Below are 22,103 nucleotides of genomic sequence, written 5' to 3' on the forward strand. Positions count from 1 at the left end.
ATTTTCGAATATTCGAAATTACAGGCACACATACGAACAAATAAACATAAAACTCAAATGTGCCTCGATGTTCTAAACCGACGCGCTTTCCATGACGCCACGTCGCACCCAACGGTATCAGATTATATGTGAGATATGTTCTCTTGTATAGTTAACAATGCTAGCGTTTTGGTAAATCTCTCCAACAAACAGATTTCAAAAAAGGAAATAATATTCTAATTTACTGATATCACATGTATGTAATAAAATTCTGTACAAAAATGCAAATGTTGCCCAGCTCCAACTCCTACAAAATGGATATTTTTAAAACACACACAGATTTGTCAGCTTTTCAACTACCTTTGGGTTTCTCATAAACAACATACAGTTTCTGTCTATTGATGTGACCCGTACTTGTCAATAAACAGATTTTACGCACCAGTTCAACAGGTGATGTAAATGAGGTGCACTCTCAAAAAAACCTATTGGCTAACAACAACTGTATGATTCGGGAACTGATTGCTGATTGGTCAATTGATTGTAAGTTACTTAGAATCACCCAGTATGACATTTGTACAAATTAGTATAACAATTCACCATCAGTGGCATGGAGTCCACACAAAAGATTTTAGACTTATCACAGTGTTTGCTGTTTACACCTTTTTTTTTCCTTAATACGAACATTTTACTTTATTTTTTATCTAATTTATGTTACATGTGATTTGTAATTTATGTAGCTCCTATTTATTTATTCAATTAGTAAGCCTCCGATTCAAACGGGCTGCAACAAATATAGAAAATAAGATAAATAATAGAGTTCAACTTTCAACTTCAAGTTCAACTTGTCTTCGAAAATACTTTTCGGATTATATTAACCTATACAAAGAGATGATCTATCCTTTGAAAATACATGTACACCTTTTTCTCATGCGCTTAATAGCACGCCCTCTTGCGCCAAATAATAATAATTGTATGAGGGCGCTAAATTGTAAAATCAGCTGGGATCACTTGGATGTAAACAGCATGTTTCAAAATTACTCGGTCTTCTGGCGTGTTTAGTTCACAATAGGTGAGTACTATTATACTAATATACTTTTTTTATAGATCTACTCAGAATGTCACAAATCACGCACCTGGTTGTCCATGATCTGTGACAGTGACGTCGACTCACTGAGAATGTTGTATGGAAAAGACATATTACGTACATACGTTGTTACAGTTGTATACAGGAACTGTAATCTAGTCAGACTACAAATATATCAGTCGGAAGTCCGTGACATGTGTGGATGAGAGAGTACAGTATCTGTTGCCCGGTACCTGTCAGGCTGTGTTATATCAATCTCTGTTAATGCTTCGCTGTTATGCTGTCTAGGTAAATTTCTACCCAAAATGTGGTAATTTCTACCCAAAATGTGGTAATTTCTACACAAAATGTGGTAATTGCTACTCAAAATGTGGTAATTTCTACCCAAAATGTGGTAATTTCTACCCAAAATGTGGTAATTTCTACCCAAAATGTGGTAATTTCTACTCAAAATGTGGTAATTCCTACTCAACATGTGGTAATTTCTACCCAAAACGTGGTAATTTCTACTCAAAATGTGGTAATTTCTACTCAAAATGTGGTAATTTCTACCCAAAATGTGGTAATTTCTACTCAAAATGTGGTAATTTCTACTCAAAATGTGGTAATTTCTACTCAAAATGTGGTAATTTCTACCCAAAATGTGGTAATTTCTACTCAAAATGTGGTAATTTCTACTCAAAATGTGGTAATTTCAACCAAAATGTGGTAATTTCTACTCAAAATGTGGTAATTTCTACCCAAAAAGTGGTAATTTCGACTCAAAATGTGGTAATTTCTAGTCAACATGTGGTAATTTCTACTCAACATGTGGTAATTTCTACTCAAAACTTGGTAATTTCTACTCAAAATGTGGTAATTTCTACTCAACATGTGGTAATTTCTACTCAAAATGTGGTAATTTCTACCCAAAACGTGGTAATTTCTACTCAAAATGGGGTAATTTCTACCCAAAATGTGGTAATTTCTACTCAAAATGTGGTAATTTCTACCCAAAACGTGGTAATTTCTACTCAAAATGTGGTAATTTCTACCCAAAACGTGGTAATTTCTACTAAAAATGTGGTAATTTCTACTCAAAATGTGGTAATTTCTACTCAACATGTGGTAATTTCTACTCAAAATGTGGTAATTTCTACCCAAAATGTGGTAATTTCTACTCAAAATGTGGTAATTTCTACTCAAAATGTGGTAATTTCAACCAAAATGTGGTAATTTCTACTCAACATGTGGTAATTTCTACCCAAAAAGTGGTAATTTCGACTCAAAATGTGGTAATTTCTAGTCAACATGTGGTAATTTCTACTCAACATGTGGTAATTTCTACTCAAAACTTGGTAATTTCTACTCAAAATGTGGTAATTTCTACTCAACATGTGGTAATTTCTACTCAAAATGTGGTAATTTCTACCCAAAACGTGGTAATTTCTACTCAAAATGGGGTAATTTCTACCCAAAATGTGGTAATTTCTACTCAAAATGTGGTAATTTCTACCCAAAACGTGGTAATTTCTACTCAAAATGTGGTAATTTCTACCCAAAACGTGGTAATTTCTACTAAAAATGTGGTAATTTCTACTCAAAATGTGGTAATTTCTACTCAAAATGTGGTAATTTCTACTCAAAATGTGGTAATTTCAACCAAAATGTGGTAATTTCTACTCAAAATGTGGTAATTTCTACCCAAAAAGTGGTAATTTCGACTCAAAATGTGGTAATTTCTAGTCAACATGTGGTAATTTCTACTCAACATGTGGTAATTTCTACTCAAAACTTGGTAATTTCTACTCAAAATGTGGTAATTTCTACTCAACATGTGGTAATTTCTACTCAAAATGTGGTAATTTCTACCCAAAACGTGGTAATTTCTACTCAAAATGGGGTAATTTCTACCCAAAATGTGGTAATTTCTACTCAAAATGTGGTAATTTCTACCCAAAACGTGGTAATTTCTACTCAAAATGTGGTAATTTCTACCCAAAACGTGGTAATTTCTACTAAAAATGTGGTAATTTCTACTCAAAATGTGGTAATTTCTACTCAACATGTGGTAATTTCTACTCAAAATGTGGTAATTTCTACCCAAAATGTGGTAATTTCTACTCAAAATGTGGTAATTTCTACTCAAAATGTGGTAATTTCAACCAAAATGTGGTAATTTCTACTCAACATGTGGTAATTTCTACCCAAAAAGTGGTAATTTCGACTCAAAATGTGGTAATTTCTAGTCAACATGTGGTAATTTCTACTCAACATGTGGTAATTTCTACTCAAAACTTGGTAATTTCTACTCAAAATGTGGTAATTTCTACTCAACATGTGGTAATTTCTACTCAAAATGTGGTAATTTCTACCCAAAACGTGGTAATTTCTACTCAAAATGGGGTAATTTCTACCCAAAATGTGGTAATTTCTACTCAAAATGTGGTAATTTCTACCCAAAACGTGGTAATTTCTACTCAAAATGTGGTAATTTCTACCCAAAACGTGGTAATTTCTACTAAAAATGTGGTAATTTCTACTCAAAATGTGGTAATTTCTACTCAACATGTGGTAATTTCTACTCAAAATGTGGTAATTTCTAGTCAACATGTGGTAATTTCTACTCAAAATGTGGTAATTTCTACCCAAAACGTGGTAATTTCTACTCAAAATGTGGTAATTTCTACCCAAAACGTGGTAATTTCTACTAAAAATGTGGTAATTTCTACTCAAAATGTGGTAATTTCTACTCAACATGTGGTAATTTCTACTCAAAATGTGGTAATTTCTACCCAAAATGTGGTAATTTCTACTCAAAATGTGGTAATTTCTACTCAAAATGTGGTAATTTCAACCAAAATGTGGTAATTTCTACTCAACATGTGGTAATTTCTACCCAAAAAGTGGTAATTTCGACTCAAAATGTGGTAATTTCTAGTCAACATGTGGTAATTTCTACTCAACATGTGGTAATTTCTACTCAAAACTTGGTAATTTCTACTCAAAATGTGGTAATTTCTACCCAAAACGTGGTAATTTCTACTCAAAATGGGGTAATTTCTACCCAAAATGTGGTAATTTCTACTCAAAATGTGGTAATTTCTACCCAAAACGTGGTAATTTCTACTCAAAATGTGGTAATTTCTACCCAAAACGTGGTAATTTCTACTAAAAATGTGGTAATTTCTACTCAAAATGTGGTAATTTCTACTCAACATGTGGTAATTTCTACTCAAAATGTGGTAATTTCTACCCAAAACGTGGTAATTTCTACTCAAAATGTGGTAATTTCTACTCAAAATGTGGTAATTTCAACCAAAATGTGGTAATTTCTACTCAACATGTGGTAATTTCTACCCAAAAAGTGGTAATTTCGACTCAAAATGTGGTAATTTCTAGTCAACATGTGGTAATTTCTACTCAACATGTGGTAATTTCTACTCAAAACTTGGTAATTTCTACTCAAAATGTGGTAATTTCTACCCAAAACGTGGTAATTTCTACTCAAAATGTGGTAATTTCTACTCAACATGTGGTAATTTCTACTCAAAATGTGGTAATTTCTACCCAAAATGTGGTAATTTCTACTCAAAATGTGGTAATTTCTACTCAAAATGTGGTAATTTCAACCAAAATGTGGTAATTTCTACTCAACATGTGGTAATTTCTACCCAAAAAGTGGTAATTTCGACTCAAAATGTGGTAATTTCTAGTCAACATGTGGTAATTTCTACTCAACATGTGGTAATTTCTACTCAAAACTTGGTAATTTCTACTCAAAATGTGGTAATTTCTACCCAAAACGTGGTAATTTCTACTCAAAATGGGGTAATTTCTACCCAAAATGTGGTAATTTCTACTCAAAATGTGGTAATTTCTACCCAAAACGTGGTAATTTCTACTCAAAATGTGGTAATTTCTACCCAAAACGTGGTAATTTCTACTAAAAATGTGGTAATTTCTACTCAAAATGTGGTAATTTCTACTCAACATGTGGTAATTTCTACTCAAAATGTGGTAATTTCTACCCAAAACGTGGTAATTTCTACTCAAAATGGGGTAATTTCTACTCAAAATGTGGTAATTTCTACTCAAAATGTGATAATTTCTACTCAAAATGTGGTAGTTTCTACTCAAAATGTGGTAATTTCTACTCAAAATGTGGTAATTTCTGAATTGATTTATATTCAGTTACGTCTAGTTTCCGAATTGCCTTAAAAATTTACATGGTCTTCGATATTCAAATAAATATATTATGCAATTTACAGACTTTCTAGGACTGTGCAGCACACACGAAAAAGGTAACCCGCCATGCAGTGTGCCTCTGCTAAGAATATTCACTGTTTTCTTCAGAATTAGAACAGCAAAGTGTCTGTGTTCTATGTATAATATAGTAGATAATATTCGGTAAGCGTTATGTTCTATGTATAATATAGTAGATAATATTCGGTAAGCGTTATGTTTTATGTAGATTCGCACTTTAAAAATAAACTATGTAGCTTCCAAAAACATCAAAAATCCGGATCAAATGCACAGGGTTCAGATTTCAATAAAAGTTGTATATATCTTATGATATCAATGTCAAAAATATGTATAAAAGAAGCCATGTTTTACAATAATGTCCATGTGATATATTGAATTGATTTTATTTTAAAAAACTTTTGTTCCTTTTTGCTGAATTTGCCACTTGGCATGCACGTCACTATACGGAATGACAAACACTGCAAATCTGCCTGCATTTGCATATGAATATAATGGAATTCCAGATTAACTACTGTAAAATACTGAATGAATGATTCAGTGAAAATAAAATCACGTGAATATACAGCATTCATTCTGTTTTTCTCCAAGGTTGCTAGGTAATCAACCACAATGTCTACATTAAATCATGCTGCATCCAGAGAGACGACTAACATCAAACCTGAAGTTGAAAAACAAATGGAAAATATTTACATGTTCCTGGAACCTCATCTTACTATAGCAAATGTGAATACAGTTGGATTCTTCACAGAACAGCAATGGTTGCTATTATCGGATGATATAAGACATGAATTGCTTTCAATGAACGATCAGCAACTAGCATTGCTGCCGACTGCTGGACATATTAAAGATGATACACTTTCCTGTCCTCAGTTACAAAAGTTAGTCGAATCAAGTCAGAATTTTCAAATTGAGCAATTAGGTTTTGTGGATAATATTGATGATATTGTGGGTGGTTGTGATACAGATGATGTGTTGAAACCTGGACAGTTTATGAGTCTTAAGAAATTACATGAAGTATCTCTGATGTCTAATGTTGTTAACAGACTAGCTACATCACATGGTGTAAAACAAGTAAGTTTTAAAAGGTCATACTTACTGTCTGTCTGTCTGTCTGTCTGTCTGTCTGTCTGTCTGTCTGTCTGTCTGTCTGTCTGTCTGTCTGTCTGTCAGGGTGCTGTTCATTTTTTGTATACTTCATTTAGAAAATTTTTGGATATAAATATATGGATATAAATACGGTATATGGACATATTACACATAGCATATTTTTTAGTCAAATTTCACATGTAAATGTAGTTTTTACATAAATTCTGTCAGATGTTCTAGCTCAATTTGGGCTACAAATCAATTTAAAGCTTGCAACTTAGTGTGGCTGCACATTTTGATATTTTTGCCACCATCAATTATCTCAATTCATGGGGCACAACAATTTACAGAATGATTTGAATACACATACTGTAAAATCTGTATTAGAAACCGCAGTTTCTATTAAAATGGTACAACAATGCAATAGAGGGGATGCGGTTCTATTGTCATATTTTTCATATTCACAGAGATTTAATTTACTTATCAATGAAGGTGTGGATATTGAAAACAGTGAATAATTAATGTGATCATGATATTTGATTTGGACATTAAACAGCAAATACAAATTATGTTGCTCATAACTCTATGTTTGGTTAACTGTTAATTGAACATTGAGTTATAATTTAGGCGTGATTTTGCAAATGTGGGCATTGTTTGTAAAATATTATCATGGTCATTTTTGTAATTTGATGTTTTCTTACCAGCATGTTACCAACTCAGTGTTCGTAACTCCAACAATTCAGCTTCCTAGGCCACCCATAATTCAGCTTCCTAGGCCACCCATAATTCAGCTTCCTAGGCCACCCATAATTCAGCTTCCTAGGCCACCCATAATTCAGCTTCCTAGGCCACCCATAATTCAGCTTCCTAGGCCACCCATAATTCAGCTTCCTAGGCCACCCATAATTCAGCTTCCTAGGCCACCCATAATTCAGCTTCCTAGGCCACCCATAATTCAGCTTCCTAGGCCACCCATAATTCAGTTACAAATTATTTAATTTCAGGTTATTGATATAGGCAGTGGTAAAGGATATCTCAGTCAGCATTTGTCACTGCAATATGGACTCAATGTGATAGGTATTGACTCAGCAAATATCAACACCACTGGAGCCTTGGAAAGAAACAGAAAAATTAAAAAGTTTTGGCCAGGATTACATCGAAAGGCTAATGTTCAGAAATCACCTCTGAAAACTGATGAGAGTATGGTTAATAAACTTGGCAATGATGTCATGCAGATAGGATTAATAGATTCCACTGTTAGTAAAATGGTGGATTGTCAGGTTGAAGCTGGTAACCTAGCAACCATAGGTGATGCTGATGGCAGGGGAAAAACAGTTGATTTGAAACATGCTGTAGTTTCTGCAGAAATTAAAGACAAGATGTGTTCTTTCAGACCAGTGACTGCTTATGTGGATACACAAACTCAGATCACCAGTATGTTTGAAGATGGTGACAACATTGAGGTATGTTGATTGACTTGTCATTGTTGTCATGCTTGCGGTAGAGGTGTGAATGACTATATACGTATAATGTGAGGTCTAATATGAATCTAAAAAAATCATCATCCTCCAAAACTTCTGGTCTCATGTAAAACTGAGAAACAAATCAAGCAAACCTGACATTCTGCACATTTACATTAAATCAAATATTGACAGTGGTTTATTATTCAAAACTATTCTAGTATTAATATTTTGGAACAAGGAACCATCGCCAAGTAACTTTTTTTGTTTTCTACCATTTTCAACCTGTTTGTGATATCTTGATATATTATAGGTATACTACAACAAAGGACAATCAAACTGAAATGTCACTAAATTTCCATTCAACAACGTCAGATTGTTTATAAATTGTACCTGAATTTTGTTATTTTTCTTAGGATCTCCTTGTAACAGGTCTGCATACATGTGGTGACTTGTCTGCTTGTATTCTTCGCATGTTTACTCATGATGACTCTGTTAAAATACTATGTAATGTTGGTTGCTGTTATCACCTTATATCAGAAAAGTTTGAAGATGAGTCAGAGAGACATGTTGCCATGCCAACATGTATTTCTTCTTCCAGTGACAGTGAATATGGTTTTCCTATGTCTGATGTTTTGAGACGGAAAGAAGCTACAATTGGTAGAAGTGCAAGAATGCTGTCATGTTTAGTAAGAAATAGTTTGTTTATTTGAAGTCAGTTACAGTTCTATTGTGACTCCAATGTGACTCCAGTGTGACTTCAGTGTCACTCTCAGACTGGTTTCACCCCAAATGTGACATCACTGCCATTCAATGTGACTCCAGTGTGACTGCTGTCTCATTCTATTGTGACTCAGGTGTCATTCAATGTGACTCCAGTGTGACTCTTGTGCCACTCCAGTGTCATTCAGTATGACTGCTGTCACTCTAGTTTCATTCGATGTGACTCCAGTATCACTTTGCTGCCACTTCTTTGTCATTTAGTGTTATTCCAGTGTGACTATTGTGTCATTCCATTGTGACTTGTGTGTCATTCAATGTGACTCCAGAGTCACTCGGTGCCACCCCTGTGTGACCACCCCAGTAAGATTTCAGTGTCATTCCAGTGTGACTCCAGTATCACTCTAGTGCCACTCCAGTGTCATTCAATGTGACTCATGTGTCACTCTGGTGTCACTCTCATGCCATTCCAGTGTCATTCAATGTGACTCATGTGTCACTCTGGTGACACTCTCATGCCATTCCAGTGTGACTCTAGTGTAATTTAGTGTTAATGCTGTATCACTCTAGTGTGACTCCAGTGACACTCTGGTGCCACTCCAATGTGCCTGTTGTGTCTTTCTATTGTCTATAGTTTCATGTGACTTCACTGTCATTCTAGTATCAGTCCAGTGTGATTCAAGTATCATTCAATGTGACTCCAGTGTGACTGTTGTATCACTCTAGTGTGACTCCAGTGTCAACCCAATGTGACTCCAGTGTCAATATGGTGCCATTCCAGCAGGCTATTAGCCAGGAATGTACAACTACCAGTCCAAAACAATTCAACTTCATGAAAATGTAGATGGTTTTCAATATTGGTAAATTTATTAAAGAACAATAGAAAAACAACAAAAAAATGGGAAAAAGTTGTTTGGTGGGTGGACTGGTGGCTGGCTAACACTCTGCACTCCAGTGTCAGCCCAGTGTGACTTCAGTGTCATTTCAGTATGGTTCCAGTGTCATTTAATGTGACTTCACCCTCACTCTTGTGTCACTCCAAGGTTCATTCAGTGTGACACAAGTGTCACTCAGGTGCCACCCCAGTGTGATTACAGTCTTCTGCATTCCTGTGCCACTACAGTGTTTCTCACGTGTGACTTGAGCTGGGATTTACTATTGGATGTCACTTTGGGGGGTAGGGGGGGCTTTGGTTGAGGTGTGCATTTACTGACTGGGACATCACAGTGCAACCATGGATATAAACATTAAACTAGTTAATGCTGCGACAGTTTCATATTGTTTGATGTAAATCAGTTGATTATAATCTTGTAGTGTCTTTGTGCATATTGTGTACTATATTCTTGTAGTGTCTTTGTGCATATTGTGTACTATATTCTTGCAATGTTTCCTCTCAATGTTGTGAAGTATAATATGCTATGTTCTTTGATTACAGTCTGTTGATAGAATTGAATCTGATGTGAAATTACCATCACAGTCGTTATTTTACAGAGCTGTGTTACAAGTTATTATACAACAACACTATACTCTACCAACTAGGTATAAATATTGTATATTTACATATGTCTTTACAACTCACTGACATTGTCCAAAAACATTTATTTATTTTTTTCATAAAGTTCTGCAATCACCTCATACTTCTGTTGATTTTAATGGGATATACATTACTTGTTGCAAAGAACTAATTTTGAGTCCATCGCTACCTTTGAAACTTACATGCTCTAGCTTGTATAAAATCGATTCAATTTTGTCTACATAAGAGGGGGGGGGGTGATTTCATCATCTGAATATTTGATATCTCATCAGAACACCAGAAACCAATGTATACATTTTCACAATCAGTCACAAAATGGTCAGATTCAGATTCTACTTTGTTAGTTTTACATTAGGATATAACATACAGGTCGTTTGGGTGTCTTGTGTCTAAAATGTTCAAAATTAAGTTCATGTACACTGATGGATATTTTTGTTAATGTGGCTTTATATGGCTATTTATTATGATATTTGCAGGCAGCAGAGAGTTGGTAAGATAGCAGCAAAGTGTAAAACATTTGTGGAATACGTCAGAAAATCATTAAAAAAGTTACACTATGATGAGAACAAGGTAAAGTTTAGGACATTCCATTTGAACATTGGGGTGAGCAGGAGAGTTATGAAAATAAAAATAAAAGATAAAAAAAAAATAACAGTTTTTATAATGACTAAACAAATAGGGAAATATGTGCAATAAACAATTGACATCATTAATATGAGAAACAAATATTTGGGAATATCAAATTCTTTCTGCTCCCTTGAATTAATATGTGTTTCTCTTTAACCTTTTCACCCATCAGAATTTCTCACCCAAATTTTTCTGCACTTTTATTCTTCCATATTTCTGGAAATGAGCCCAAATTTTGGAGCCAACAGACAATTTGACAATTTGAGTCAATTTTCACTCAATGGCTATTTTTATTCTAATCTTCTGAAAGAAAATGCAGACTATGAACAGGACTATTTTGTAAATTTGTGATGGAAAATGGGAACTGGTGGTGAAAAAGTTAACAGTAAAATTGTCAAATCCTTTATTGATATTTCCACTAGTGAGACAAAATGAAATGCGACTAAAACTACTGTGTCAATTTCTATTTTCAGCTTTCTGATGATGAAATCACGGAGTATTATAATAAATACAGTCAGCAAGAGAGATATATAGAATGCTTTACTCAGTACAAAGCTATCTTTGCACCAATAATTGAAAGTCTTATAATACTTGATAGATTTGCATATCTACTTCAACAGGTATGTAGTATTAGCTCTTGTTAATGTGTATTGATTAGTGTATGTGCATATTGATTGGTCCATACAATGTATGTGCATATTGATTGGTCCATACAATGTATGTGCATATTGATTGGTCCATACAATGTATGTGCATATTGATTGGTCCATACAATGTATGTGCATATTGATTGGTCCATACAATGTATGTGCATATTGATTGGTCCATGCAATGTATGTGCATATTGATTGGTCCTTACAATGTATGTGCATATTGATTGGCCCATACAATGTATGTGTATTGATTGGTCCATACAATGTATGTGCATATTGATTGGTCCATACAATGTATGTGCATATTGATTGGTCCTTACAATGTATGTGCGTATTGATTGGTCCTTACAATATATGTGCATATTGATTGGTCCATACAATGTATGTGCATATTGATTGGTTCATACAATGTATGTGCATATTGATTGGTCCATACAATGTATGTGCATATTGATTGGTCCATACAATGTATGTGCATATTGATTGGTCCTTACAATGTATGTGCGTATTGATTGGTCCTTACAATGTATGTGCATATTGATTGGTCCATACAATGTATGTGCATATTGATTGGTCCATACAATGTATGTGCATATTGATTGGTCCATACAATGTATGTGCATATTGATTGGTCCATACAATGTATGTGCATATTGATTGGTCCATACAATGTATGTGCATATTGATTGGTCCATACAATGTATGTGCATATTGATTGGTCCATACGATGTATGTGCATATTGATTGGTCCATACGATGTATGTGCATATTGATTGGTCCATACAATGTATGTGCATATTGATTGGTCCATACGATGTATGTGCATATTGATTGGTCCATACAATGTATGTGCATATTGATTGGTCCATACAATGTATGTGCATATTGATTGGTCCATACAATGTATGTGCATATTGATTGGTCCTTACAATGTATGTGCGTATTGATTGGTCCTTACAATGTATGTGCGTATTGATTGGTCCATACAATGTATGTGCATATTGATTGGTCCATACAATGTATGTGCATATTGATTGGTCCATACAATGTATGTGCATATTGATTGGTCCATACAATGTATGTGCATATTGATTGGTCCTTACAATGTATGTGCGTATTGATTGGTCCTTACAATGTATGTGCGTATTGATTGGTCCATACAATGTATGTGCATATTGATTGGTCCATACAATGTATGTGCATTGATTGGTCCATACAATGTATGTGCATATTGATTGGTCCATACAATGTATGTGCATATTGATTGGTCCATACAATGTATGTGCATATTGATTGGTCCATACAATGTATGTGCATATTGATTGGTCCATACGATGTATGTGCATATTGATTGGTCCATACGATGTATGTGCATATTGATTGGTCCATACAATGTATGTGCATATTGATTGGTCCATACAATGTATGTGCATATTGATTGGTCCATACAATGTATGTGCATATTGATTGGTCCATACAATGTATGTGCATATCGATTTGTCCATACAATGTATGTGCATATTGATTGGTCCATACAATGTATGTGCATTGATTGGTCCATACAATGTATGTGCATATTGATTGGACCATACAATGTATGTGCATATTGATTGGACCATACAATGTATGTGCATATTGATGGGACCATACAATGTATGTGCATATTGATTGGTCCATACAATGTATGTGCATATTGATTGGTCCATACAATGTATGTGCATATTGATTTGTCCATACAATGTATGTGCATTTTGATTGGTCCGTACAATGTATGTGCGTATTGATTGGTCCATACAATGTATGTGCGTATTGATTGGTCCATACAATGTATGTGCGTATTGATTGGTCCATACAATGTATGTGCATATTGATTGGTCCATACAATGTATGTGCATTTTGATTGGTCCATACAATGTATGTGCGTATTGATTGGTCCATACAATGTATGTGCGTATTGATTGGTCCATACAATGTATGTGCGTATTGATTGGTCCATACAATGTATGTGCGTATTGATTGGTCCATACAATGTATGTGCATATTGATTGGTCCATACAATGTATGTGCATATTGATTGGTCCATACAATGTATGTGCATATTGATTGGTCCATACAACGTATGTGTATTGATTGATGTATGTGTGTATTGATTAGTGCATACAATGTATGTGTATTGATTGATGTATGTGTGTGTGTATTGATTGGTCCATACAATGTATGTGCATATTGATTGGTCCATATAATGTATGTGCATATTGATTGGTCCATACAATGTATGTGTATTGATTGGTCCATACAATGTATGTGCATATTGATTGGTCCATACAATGTATGTGCATATTGATTGGTCCATACAATGTATGTGCATATTGATTGGTCCATAAAATGTATGTGCATATTGATTGGTCCATACAATGTATGTGCATATTGATTGGTCCATACAATGTATGTGCATATTGATTGGTCCATACAATGTATGTGCATATTGATTTGTCCATACAATGCATGTGCATATTGATTGGTCCATACAATGTATGTGCATTGATTGGTCCATACAATGTATGTGCATATTGATTGGTCCAAACAATGTATGTGCATATTGGTTGGTCCATACAATGAATGTATGTGCATATTGATTGGTCCATACAATGTATGTGCATATTGATTGGTCCATACAATGTATGTGCATATTGATTGGTCCATACAATATATCTGCAAATTGATTGGTCCATACAATGTATGTGCGTATTGATTGGTCCTTACAATGTATGTGCATATTGATTGGTCCATACAATGTATGTGCAAGTCCGATTGCTTTGATATTGCAAATATATGTACTAAATGTGGACCTCTCTCAGATTTGTTCATTTCGTGATGATATCTTTAATTCTCTAATTTTGGTGAATATTTTTGTCATTTTTGGTAAAAAGTGATATTTTCGACTTCTTGTTAAAAACCACAAGTCTGATTGCTTTGATATTACATATATAGGTACTACAGGTGAAACTCTCTCAGATTTGTTCATTTCTTGATGATATCTTCAATTCTGATGAATATTTTTGTCATTTCTGGTAAAATGTCATATTTTCGACTTCTTGTTAAAAAGTCTGATTGCTTTGATATTACATATACAGGTACTACCTGTAGGCCGCTCTCATTTTGTCATTTTTAGTAAACAATGATATTTTTGACTTCTTGTTGAAAACAGAAAGTCTGTTTCCTTTGATACTATACATATTGTTCATTTTCCAGTGATATCTTTAGTTCTTTAATTGAAATGTGCATTGATAACAGCTGAGCTATCTCAGCCGACAGGCTACTTTCTTTTTTTGTGCAATTGTTAATTTTGAAATGTATCTATCAACCTACCTTACTGTTGGTATTCAGTTAGTTCATCCAGTGATGCAACTTACCCAACGAATGGTGGGTATAAAATATTTTATGGTGGAAAACATGACGTACAGATTCTCTAATGGGTGCTAAAGCAAAGACAATAATTTTTTTATTGTAAATCCCAGTGATGATCAATGCTATATGCGTCCATGCTATACCTGTCATCAAACCATTCATGCGATGCAACAATCTTGTCTGGCCAACAAAGAACAAAACATTGACAATTGCACAGATTGTTGTCTATTGTTTATTTTTCAATCTGTCCTGAATATACCTAATTACCAACAAATATTTTGTAGTTAGTATATAGTTATAAATTAGTATGCTTTCACATACAACAGGGAATATTTCCTAAACACACTTGATGATTTTAGTCAAGAGTGTCACCCATGGGGAGTTTAGTTCACAACAGTACACAATAGCCTAGTGTGTTTGTGTGTCGGTGGGGGTCATGTGACCTCATTAAGCCTACAAATGCTTCAAAGCAAATCATCATTCATAAATACTGAAATTATTATCTACTACATTGATGAGATGTTGCTATTTCCCTAGCAACCAAGGCAATACTCATAGTCTTGTCAGAGCAAACATTTTACAGAAAGATCTGGATTTCATCTTTTAAAATGTGTGTGTTGAGTAGAACACTAGTGTCACATTGATGTCTTGATTGTTATCAGTGTATCAATGTGGTCTTGAGTAGAACACTAGTGTCACATTGATGTCTTGATTGTTATCAGTGTATCAATGTGGTCTTGAGTAGAACACTAGTGTCACATTGATGTCTTGATTTTTATCAGTGTGTCAATGTGGTCTTGAGTAGAACACTAGTGTCACATTGATGTCTTGATTGTTATCAGTGTGTCAATGTGGTCTTGAGTAGAACACTAGTGTCACATTGATGTCTTGATTTTTATCAGTGTGTCAATGTGGTCTTGAGTAGAACACTAGTGTCACATTGATGTCTTGATTTTTATCAGTGTGTCAATGTGGTCTTGAGTAGAACACTAGTGTCACATTGATGTCTTGATTGTTATCAGTGTGTCAATGTGGTCTTGAGTAGAACACTAGTGTCACATTGATGTCTGGATTGTTATCAGTGTGTCAATGTGGTCTTGAGTAGAACACTAGTGTCACATTGATGTCTTGATTGTTATCAGTGTGTCAATGTGGTCTTGAGTAGAACACCAGTGTCACATTGATGTCTGGATTGTTATCAGTGTGTCAATGTGGTCTTGAGTAGAACACTAGTGTCACATTGATGTCTGGATTGTTATCAGTGTGTCAATGTGGTCTTGAGTAGAACACTAGTGTCACATTGATGTCTTGATTGTTATCAGTGTGTCAATGTGGTCTTGAGTAGAACACTAGTGTCACATTGATGTCTTGATTTTTATCAGTGTGTCAATGTGGTCTTGAGCAGAACACTAGTGTCACATTGATGTCTTGATTTTTATCAGTGTGTCAATGTGGTCTTGAGTAGAACACTAGTGTCACATTGATGTCTTGATTGTTATCAGTGTATCAATGTGGTCTTCAGTGGAACACTAGTGTCACATTGATGTCTGGATTGTTATCAGTGTGTCAATGTAGTCTTGAGTAGAACACTAGTGTCACATTGATGTCTTGAGTGTTATCAGTGTGTCAATGTGGTCTTGAGTAGAACACTAGTGTCACATTGATGTCTTGATTTTTATCAGTGTGTCAATGTGGTCTTGAGTAGAACACTAGTGTCACATTGATGTCTTGATTTTTATCAGTGTGTCAATGTGGTCTTGAGTAGAACACTAGTGTCACATTGATGTCTTGATTGTTATCAGTATGTCAATGTGGTCTTGAGTAGAACACTAGTGTCACATTGATGTCTTGATTGTTATCAGTGTATCAATGTGGTCTTGAGTGGAACACTAGTGTCACATTGATGTCTGGATTGTTATCAGTGTGTCAATGTAGTCTTGAGTAGAACACTAGTGTCACATTAATGTCTTGATTGTTATCAGTGTGTCAATGTGGTCTTGAGTGGAACACTAGTGTCACATTGATGTCTGGATTGTTATCAGTGTATCAATGTGGTCTTGAGTGGAACACTAGTGTCACATTGATGTCTTGATTGTTATCAGTGTATCAATGTTATCTCGAGTAGAACACTAGTGTCACATTGATGTCTTGATTGTTATCAGTGTGTCAATGTGGTCTTGAGTAGAACACTAGTGTCACATTGATGTCTTGATTGTTATCAGTATGTCAATGTGGTCTTGAGTAGAACACTAGTGTCACATTGATGTCTTGATTTTTATCAGTGTGTCAATGTGGTCTTGAGCAGAACACTAGTGTCACATTGATGTCTTGATTTTTATCAGTGTGTCAATGTGGTCTTGAGTAGAACACTAGTGTCACATTGATGTCTTGATTGTTATCAGTGTATCAATGTGGTCTTCAGTGGAACACTAGTGTCACATTGATGTCTGGATTGTTATCAGTGTGTCAATGTAGTCTTGAGTAGAACACTAGTGTCACATTGATGTCTTGAGTGTTATCAGTGTGTCAATGTGGTCTTGAGTAGAACACTAGTGTCACATTGATGTCTTGATTTTTATCAGTGTGTCAATGTGGTCTTGAGTAGAACACTAGTGTCACATTGATGTCTTGATTTTTATCAGTGTGTCAATGTGGTCTTGAGTAGAACACTAGTGTCACATTGATGTCTTGATTGTTATCAGTATGTCAATGTGGTCTTGAGTAGAACACTAGTGTCACATTGATGTCTTGATTGTTATCAGTGTATCAATGTGGTCTTGAGTGGAACACTAGTGTCACATTGATGTCTGGATTGTTATCAGTGTGTCAATGTAGTCTTGAGTAGAACACTAGTGTCACATTAATGTCTTGATTGTTATCAGTGTGTCAATGTGGTCTTGAGTGGAACACTAGTGTCACATTGATGTCTGGATTGTTATCAGTGTATCAATGTGGTCTTGAGTGGAACACTAGTGTCACATTGATGTCTTGATTGTTATCAGTGTATCAATGTTATCTCGAGTAGAACACTAGTGTCACATTGATGTCTTGATTGTTATCAGTGTGTCAATGTGGTCTTGAGTAGAACACTAGTGTCACATTGATGTCTTGATTGTTATCAGTATGTCAATGTGGTCTTGAGTAGAACACTAGTGTCACATTGATGTCTGGATTGTTATCAGTGTGTCAATGTGGTCTTGAGTAGAACACTAGTGTCACATTGATGTCTTGATTGTTATCAGTGTGTCAATGTGGTCTTGAGTAGAACACTAGTGTCACATTGATCTCTGGATTGTTATCAGTGTGTCAATGTGGTCTTGAGTAGAACACTAGTGTCACATTGATGTCTTGATTGTTATCAGTGTGTCAATGTGGTCTTGAGTGGAACACTAGTGTCACATTGATGTCTTGATTGTTATCAGTGTGTCAATGTGGTCTTGAGTAGAACACTAGTGTCACATTGATGTCTTGATTGTTATCAGTGTGTCAATGTGGTCTTGAGTGGAACACTAGTGTCACATTGATGTCTTGATTGTTATCAGTGTATCAATGTGGTCTTGAGTAGAACACTAGTGTCACATTGATGTCTTGATTGTGTTATCAGTGTGTCAATGTGGTCTTGAGTAGAACACTAGTGTCACATTGATGTCTTGATTGTTATCAGTGTGTCAATGTGGTCTTGAGTAGAACACTAGTGTCACATTGATGTCTTGATTGTTATCAGTGTGTCAATGTGGTCTTGAGTGGAACACTAGTGTCACATTGATGTCTTGATTGTTATCAGTGTATCAATGTGGTCTTGAGTAGAACATTAGTGTCACATTGATGTCTTGATTGTGTTATCAGTGTGTCAATGTGGTCTTGAGTAGAACACTAGTGTCACATTGATGTCTTGATTTTTATCAGTGTGTCAATGTGGTCTTGAGTAGAACACTAGTGTCACATTGATGTCTTGATTGTTATCAGTGTGTCAATGTGGTCTTGAGTGGAACACTAGTGTCACATTGATGTCTTGATTGTTATCAGTGTATCAATGTGGTTTTGAGTAGAACACTAGTGTCACATTGATGTCTTGATTGTGTTATCAGTGTGTCAATGTGGTCTTGAGTAGAACACTAGTGTCACATTGATGTCTTGATTGTTATCAGTGTGTCAATGTAGTCTTGAGTAGAACACTAGTGTCACATTAATGTCTTGATTGTTATCAGTGTGTCAATGTGGTCTTGAGTGGAACACTAGTGTCACATTGATGTCTTGATTGTTATCAGTGTATCAATGTGGTCTTGAGTAGAACATTAGTGTCACATTGATGTCTTGATTGTGTTATCAGTGTGTCAATGTGGTCTTGAGTAGAACATTAGTGTCACATTGATGTCTTCATTGTTATCAGTGTGTCAATGTGGTCTTGAGTAGAACTCTACAGTGACCTGATGTTGTAGGAATGTTAATGCTTTTCTTTTTATTTCTAGGATGATATATGTGAAGCCCACATTGTAAAACTCTTTGACCCTGTCATATCACCAAGATGTTTTGCATTGATTGCTCTGAAGAAATGAGATTCTGATGTTAATGGATTATTGAATGGCTGCAGTTGTCTGCGACACAACTGTACAGTGGATTTGAATACACTAAACTGGCAATAGGAAAGTGAACATACTGTGACAATGGCCTGTCTACTATCAGACAAAAAAGTGCACACCAGTGACCTGCACACAGTACTGATACTCTCTAAATCGTGGAACAATTATGTTCCAAATATTTAAAGAACATTTCTCAGTACATTGAGTGGTGTTTGCAATACACCAAATAAACAAACTTAGTAAGGCTTGACTGATCAGCTTGTCTGGCACCCAGAATCACAAAAAAGAATCAGCTTGATATAATGTTCAGTGAACACTGTGGAAACCACAATGTTGTTATCACTTGCCTCTGTGAAACTGTTCATGATTAACTTATAGGTTCTTGTGATACACCTATCAATGTTTTCTACTAGGGGGAGGGGTATGGAGGCTGAATAGCAAATTTGACATTTCTGTTGGCATATTAAATTTCCCACCCAGGGGACATGTTATAAGCCAAAATGTGAGACATACTATGATGGTATTGTAACACTACTTGACGTTGAATTTGCCCAGGCACATAAACATTGTCTAAATCTTCATTTTCTTGTCAATTTTCCTTATTTCCTCGCACTGCCACTGTAGACATGTACAAGAATAAGATCCACCAGTATCCTCAAGGTGAGATGGAAAAGTGGGTTAAAGAAAAATTATTATACTGTAAAATACTTTATTTTAGTTGAAAGGTAATTTTCGCTGAAAAGGCATTTTGGGTGTTTTGTATGGATTTTATTTTCACTGATTTTTGTCAAGTTTGACAATATAGGGAAAAGGTAAATTTGCTGGACTTTATTCTCAATGAATCTTTCCTTCAGCGAATATTGCAAAAATTATTTCCCAGCAAAAATAAAGTATTTTACAGTATCATTTTAACATTTTGTTTTTATGTTGTTCTGGGAGTGACGTTTCAACTTGAATACATAGACAAAACTGAATTGTGGCTTGGAAAAGATAACAACGTTAAAGATTTATATTCACCGAGTGACAGGGAAACAACTTAGGCAAGTCAATTCAGTATAAATCTTTTTAATAGACAAATGTTACAGCCAGTAAAATGATTTCATTTGCTTTCAATTGTACAAAGATTTTAAACACCAGGTGTTTAATTGCATGAATATGTCAAACTATGTGTTGAAATTCAAGAGTGTAAAAAAAAAATATACATGTATATATAAAATATTTTGCAAAATTTAACAAAAACTGAATGCAATAAAATGGTTCTATATTACAAAAATAATGTTAATTCATTACTAGTATGGTTTTTACACTATGGATAAAACGGTTGATAAGCACTGAAGTGTTGAATCAAGTCTGCTGATTACATAGACTCACAGGCAAGGTTCTCAACTGTAAATTAGCTAATGAAAAGATGGTATTTATGTTCCACAATGTCTGTAACAGAACATCTGTTGTGCCAGACTAGTATAAAATAGTTAGATAAACACTAGTATACAATAGCATTGGGTAAAATATATTTTTACTGGCATTTAATTTTAATTATTTTGGGCATATTCAATTTTAAGTTTTCAAAATTGCAAGTGAAAACAAGGGGTTATATATGTTATATTTTCGTGTGGATTCAATTTAGCAAATTTTACTTATCAGTGTAAATAGCGAAATTAAAACCCAGTGGATAATTAATACATTGACACTAATCCGATGACAATACAGCTTCCAAAGCAAAGTGAATTCACTATGGGAAAGTATACACGTATGTTGTAAATAAAATATGGTCACAATCACTCAAAATAAGTGGCAGCTTATGTACAAATTATACTGCATTATGTAAACACAGTATTTTCTCTATTAGAAGCACACGTCTAATAATCAAGTATACTTATATGCAAATATTGGCTAACATGCGTACAGTGTAGTGATAAAAACAATGATTATTAGTTTGTCTCGAAAGACACGTCTCAATATAAGCCACTGTTTGTACAATAAAATGTCAGGTTAAAAAATTGCCTTCAGGACAGAGTAGTAGGAACCATAATCATTCAATGATAGGTTTCATCCATTGAGAATAGTCCATTTTAAATGGGGTAGATTGCTATACCATTAGGAATAGTCTATTCTGAATGGGGTAGATGGCTATACCATTAGAAATAGTCTATTCTGAATGGGGTAGACAGATATGAATAAATAAATTTACATTTTTTAGCACAGTTCTATAATCATAAAGAATCACAAGATATTTAAAGACTTCCAATATCTTTGAATCGCTTCAGCTCTTCTGGGAATGGATCCTTATACAGCACCGGATCAGCCCGGAATTCCACAGTTTTCAGCGGCATTGTCTGGTAGATTTCAGAAAACTTTGTGATGCACTCTGACCTTTCCACCATATGTGATTGATCAGCAGATATCACCTGATCACCGGTACATTCTGGACATTTGAATTTTTTTCTTGGTGTGACTTTAATTGGCGGTTTACCGGTATGGTTAGCGACTACAAAGTTCATAGCGATGTCTTCACAATTCATGTGATCGTCCACCCATGACTTGATATTACCAGGCATAGCATTGGTGTATAGATGATTAAAATACTAAGTAGAAAACAAAATAAATATTACATAGTACAACAGAACACTACATCAGCAGAAAACAGCTTTAAGTGAAATGAAATTACAGTGCAGTGAGCATTTAATTTTGGAAAGTGCTTGTACAGTCATCACTTGATAGAATGTT

The 22,103-nt window shown here is 34.8% G+C and overlaps 2 protein-coding genes across 2 annotated transcripts in view; one reads left to right on the plus strand and one right to left on the minus strand.

The window, feature by feature from the left end:
• The first annotated feature begins 958 nt into the window (after positions 1 to 958).
• LOC102809499 (putative methyltransferase-like protein 25) lies at positions 959 to 20,652 on the plus strand. Its single transcript, XM_006821726.2, has 8 exons — positions 959 to 1,048; positions 5,897 to 6,379; positions 7,399 to 7,857; positions 8,271 to 8,543; positions 10,010 to 10,113; positions 10,585 to 10,678; positions 11,209 to 11,355; positions 19,266 to 20,652. The coding sequence occupies exons 2-8, from the start codon at positions 5,918 to 5,920 to the stop codon at positions 19,350 to 19,352; spliced, it is 1,626 nt and encodes a 541-aa protein (XP_006821789.1). The 5' UTR covers positions 959 to 1,048; positions 5,897 to 5,917; the 3' UTR covers positions 19,353 to 20,652.
• LOC100372539 (exostosin-2-like) overlaps positions 20,426 to 22,103 on the minus strand; it is a 65,800-nt gene continuing 64,122 nt past the window's right edge. The window contains exon 10 of the mRNA XM_085506339.1: positions 20,426 to 21,961. Coding sequence (XP_085362465.1) covers positions 21,611 to 21,961 — 351 coding nt within the window. The 3' untranslated portion in view covers positions 20,426 to 21,610. The remainder of the gene's footprint in view (positions 21,962 to 22,103) is intronic.

The sequence above is a fragment of the Saccoglossus kowalevskii genome, chromosome 12 (assembly GCF_978046115.1).
Source record: "Saccoglossus kowalevskii chromosome 12, keSacKowa6.1, whole genome shotgun sequence".
Lineage (NCBI taxonomy): Eukaryota > Metazoa > Hemichordata > Enteropneusta > Harrimaniidae > Saccoglossus > Saccoglossus kowalevskii.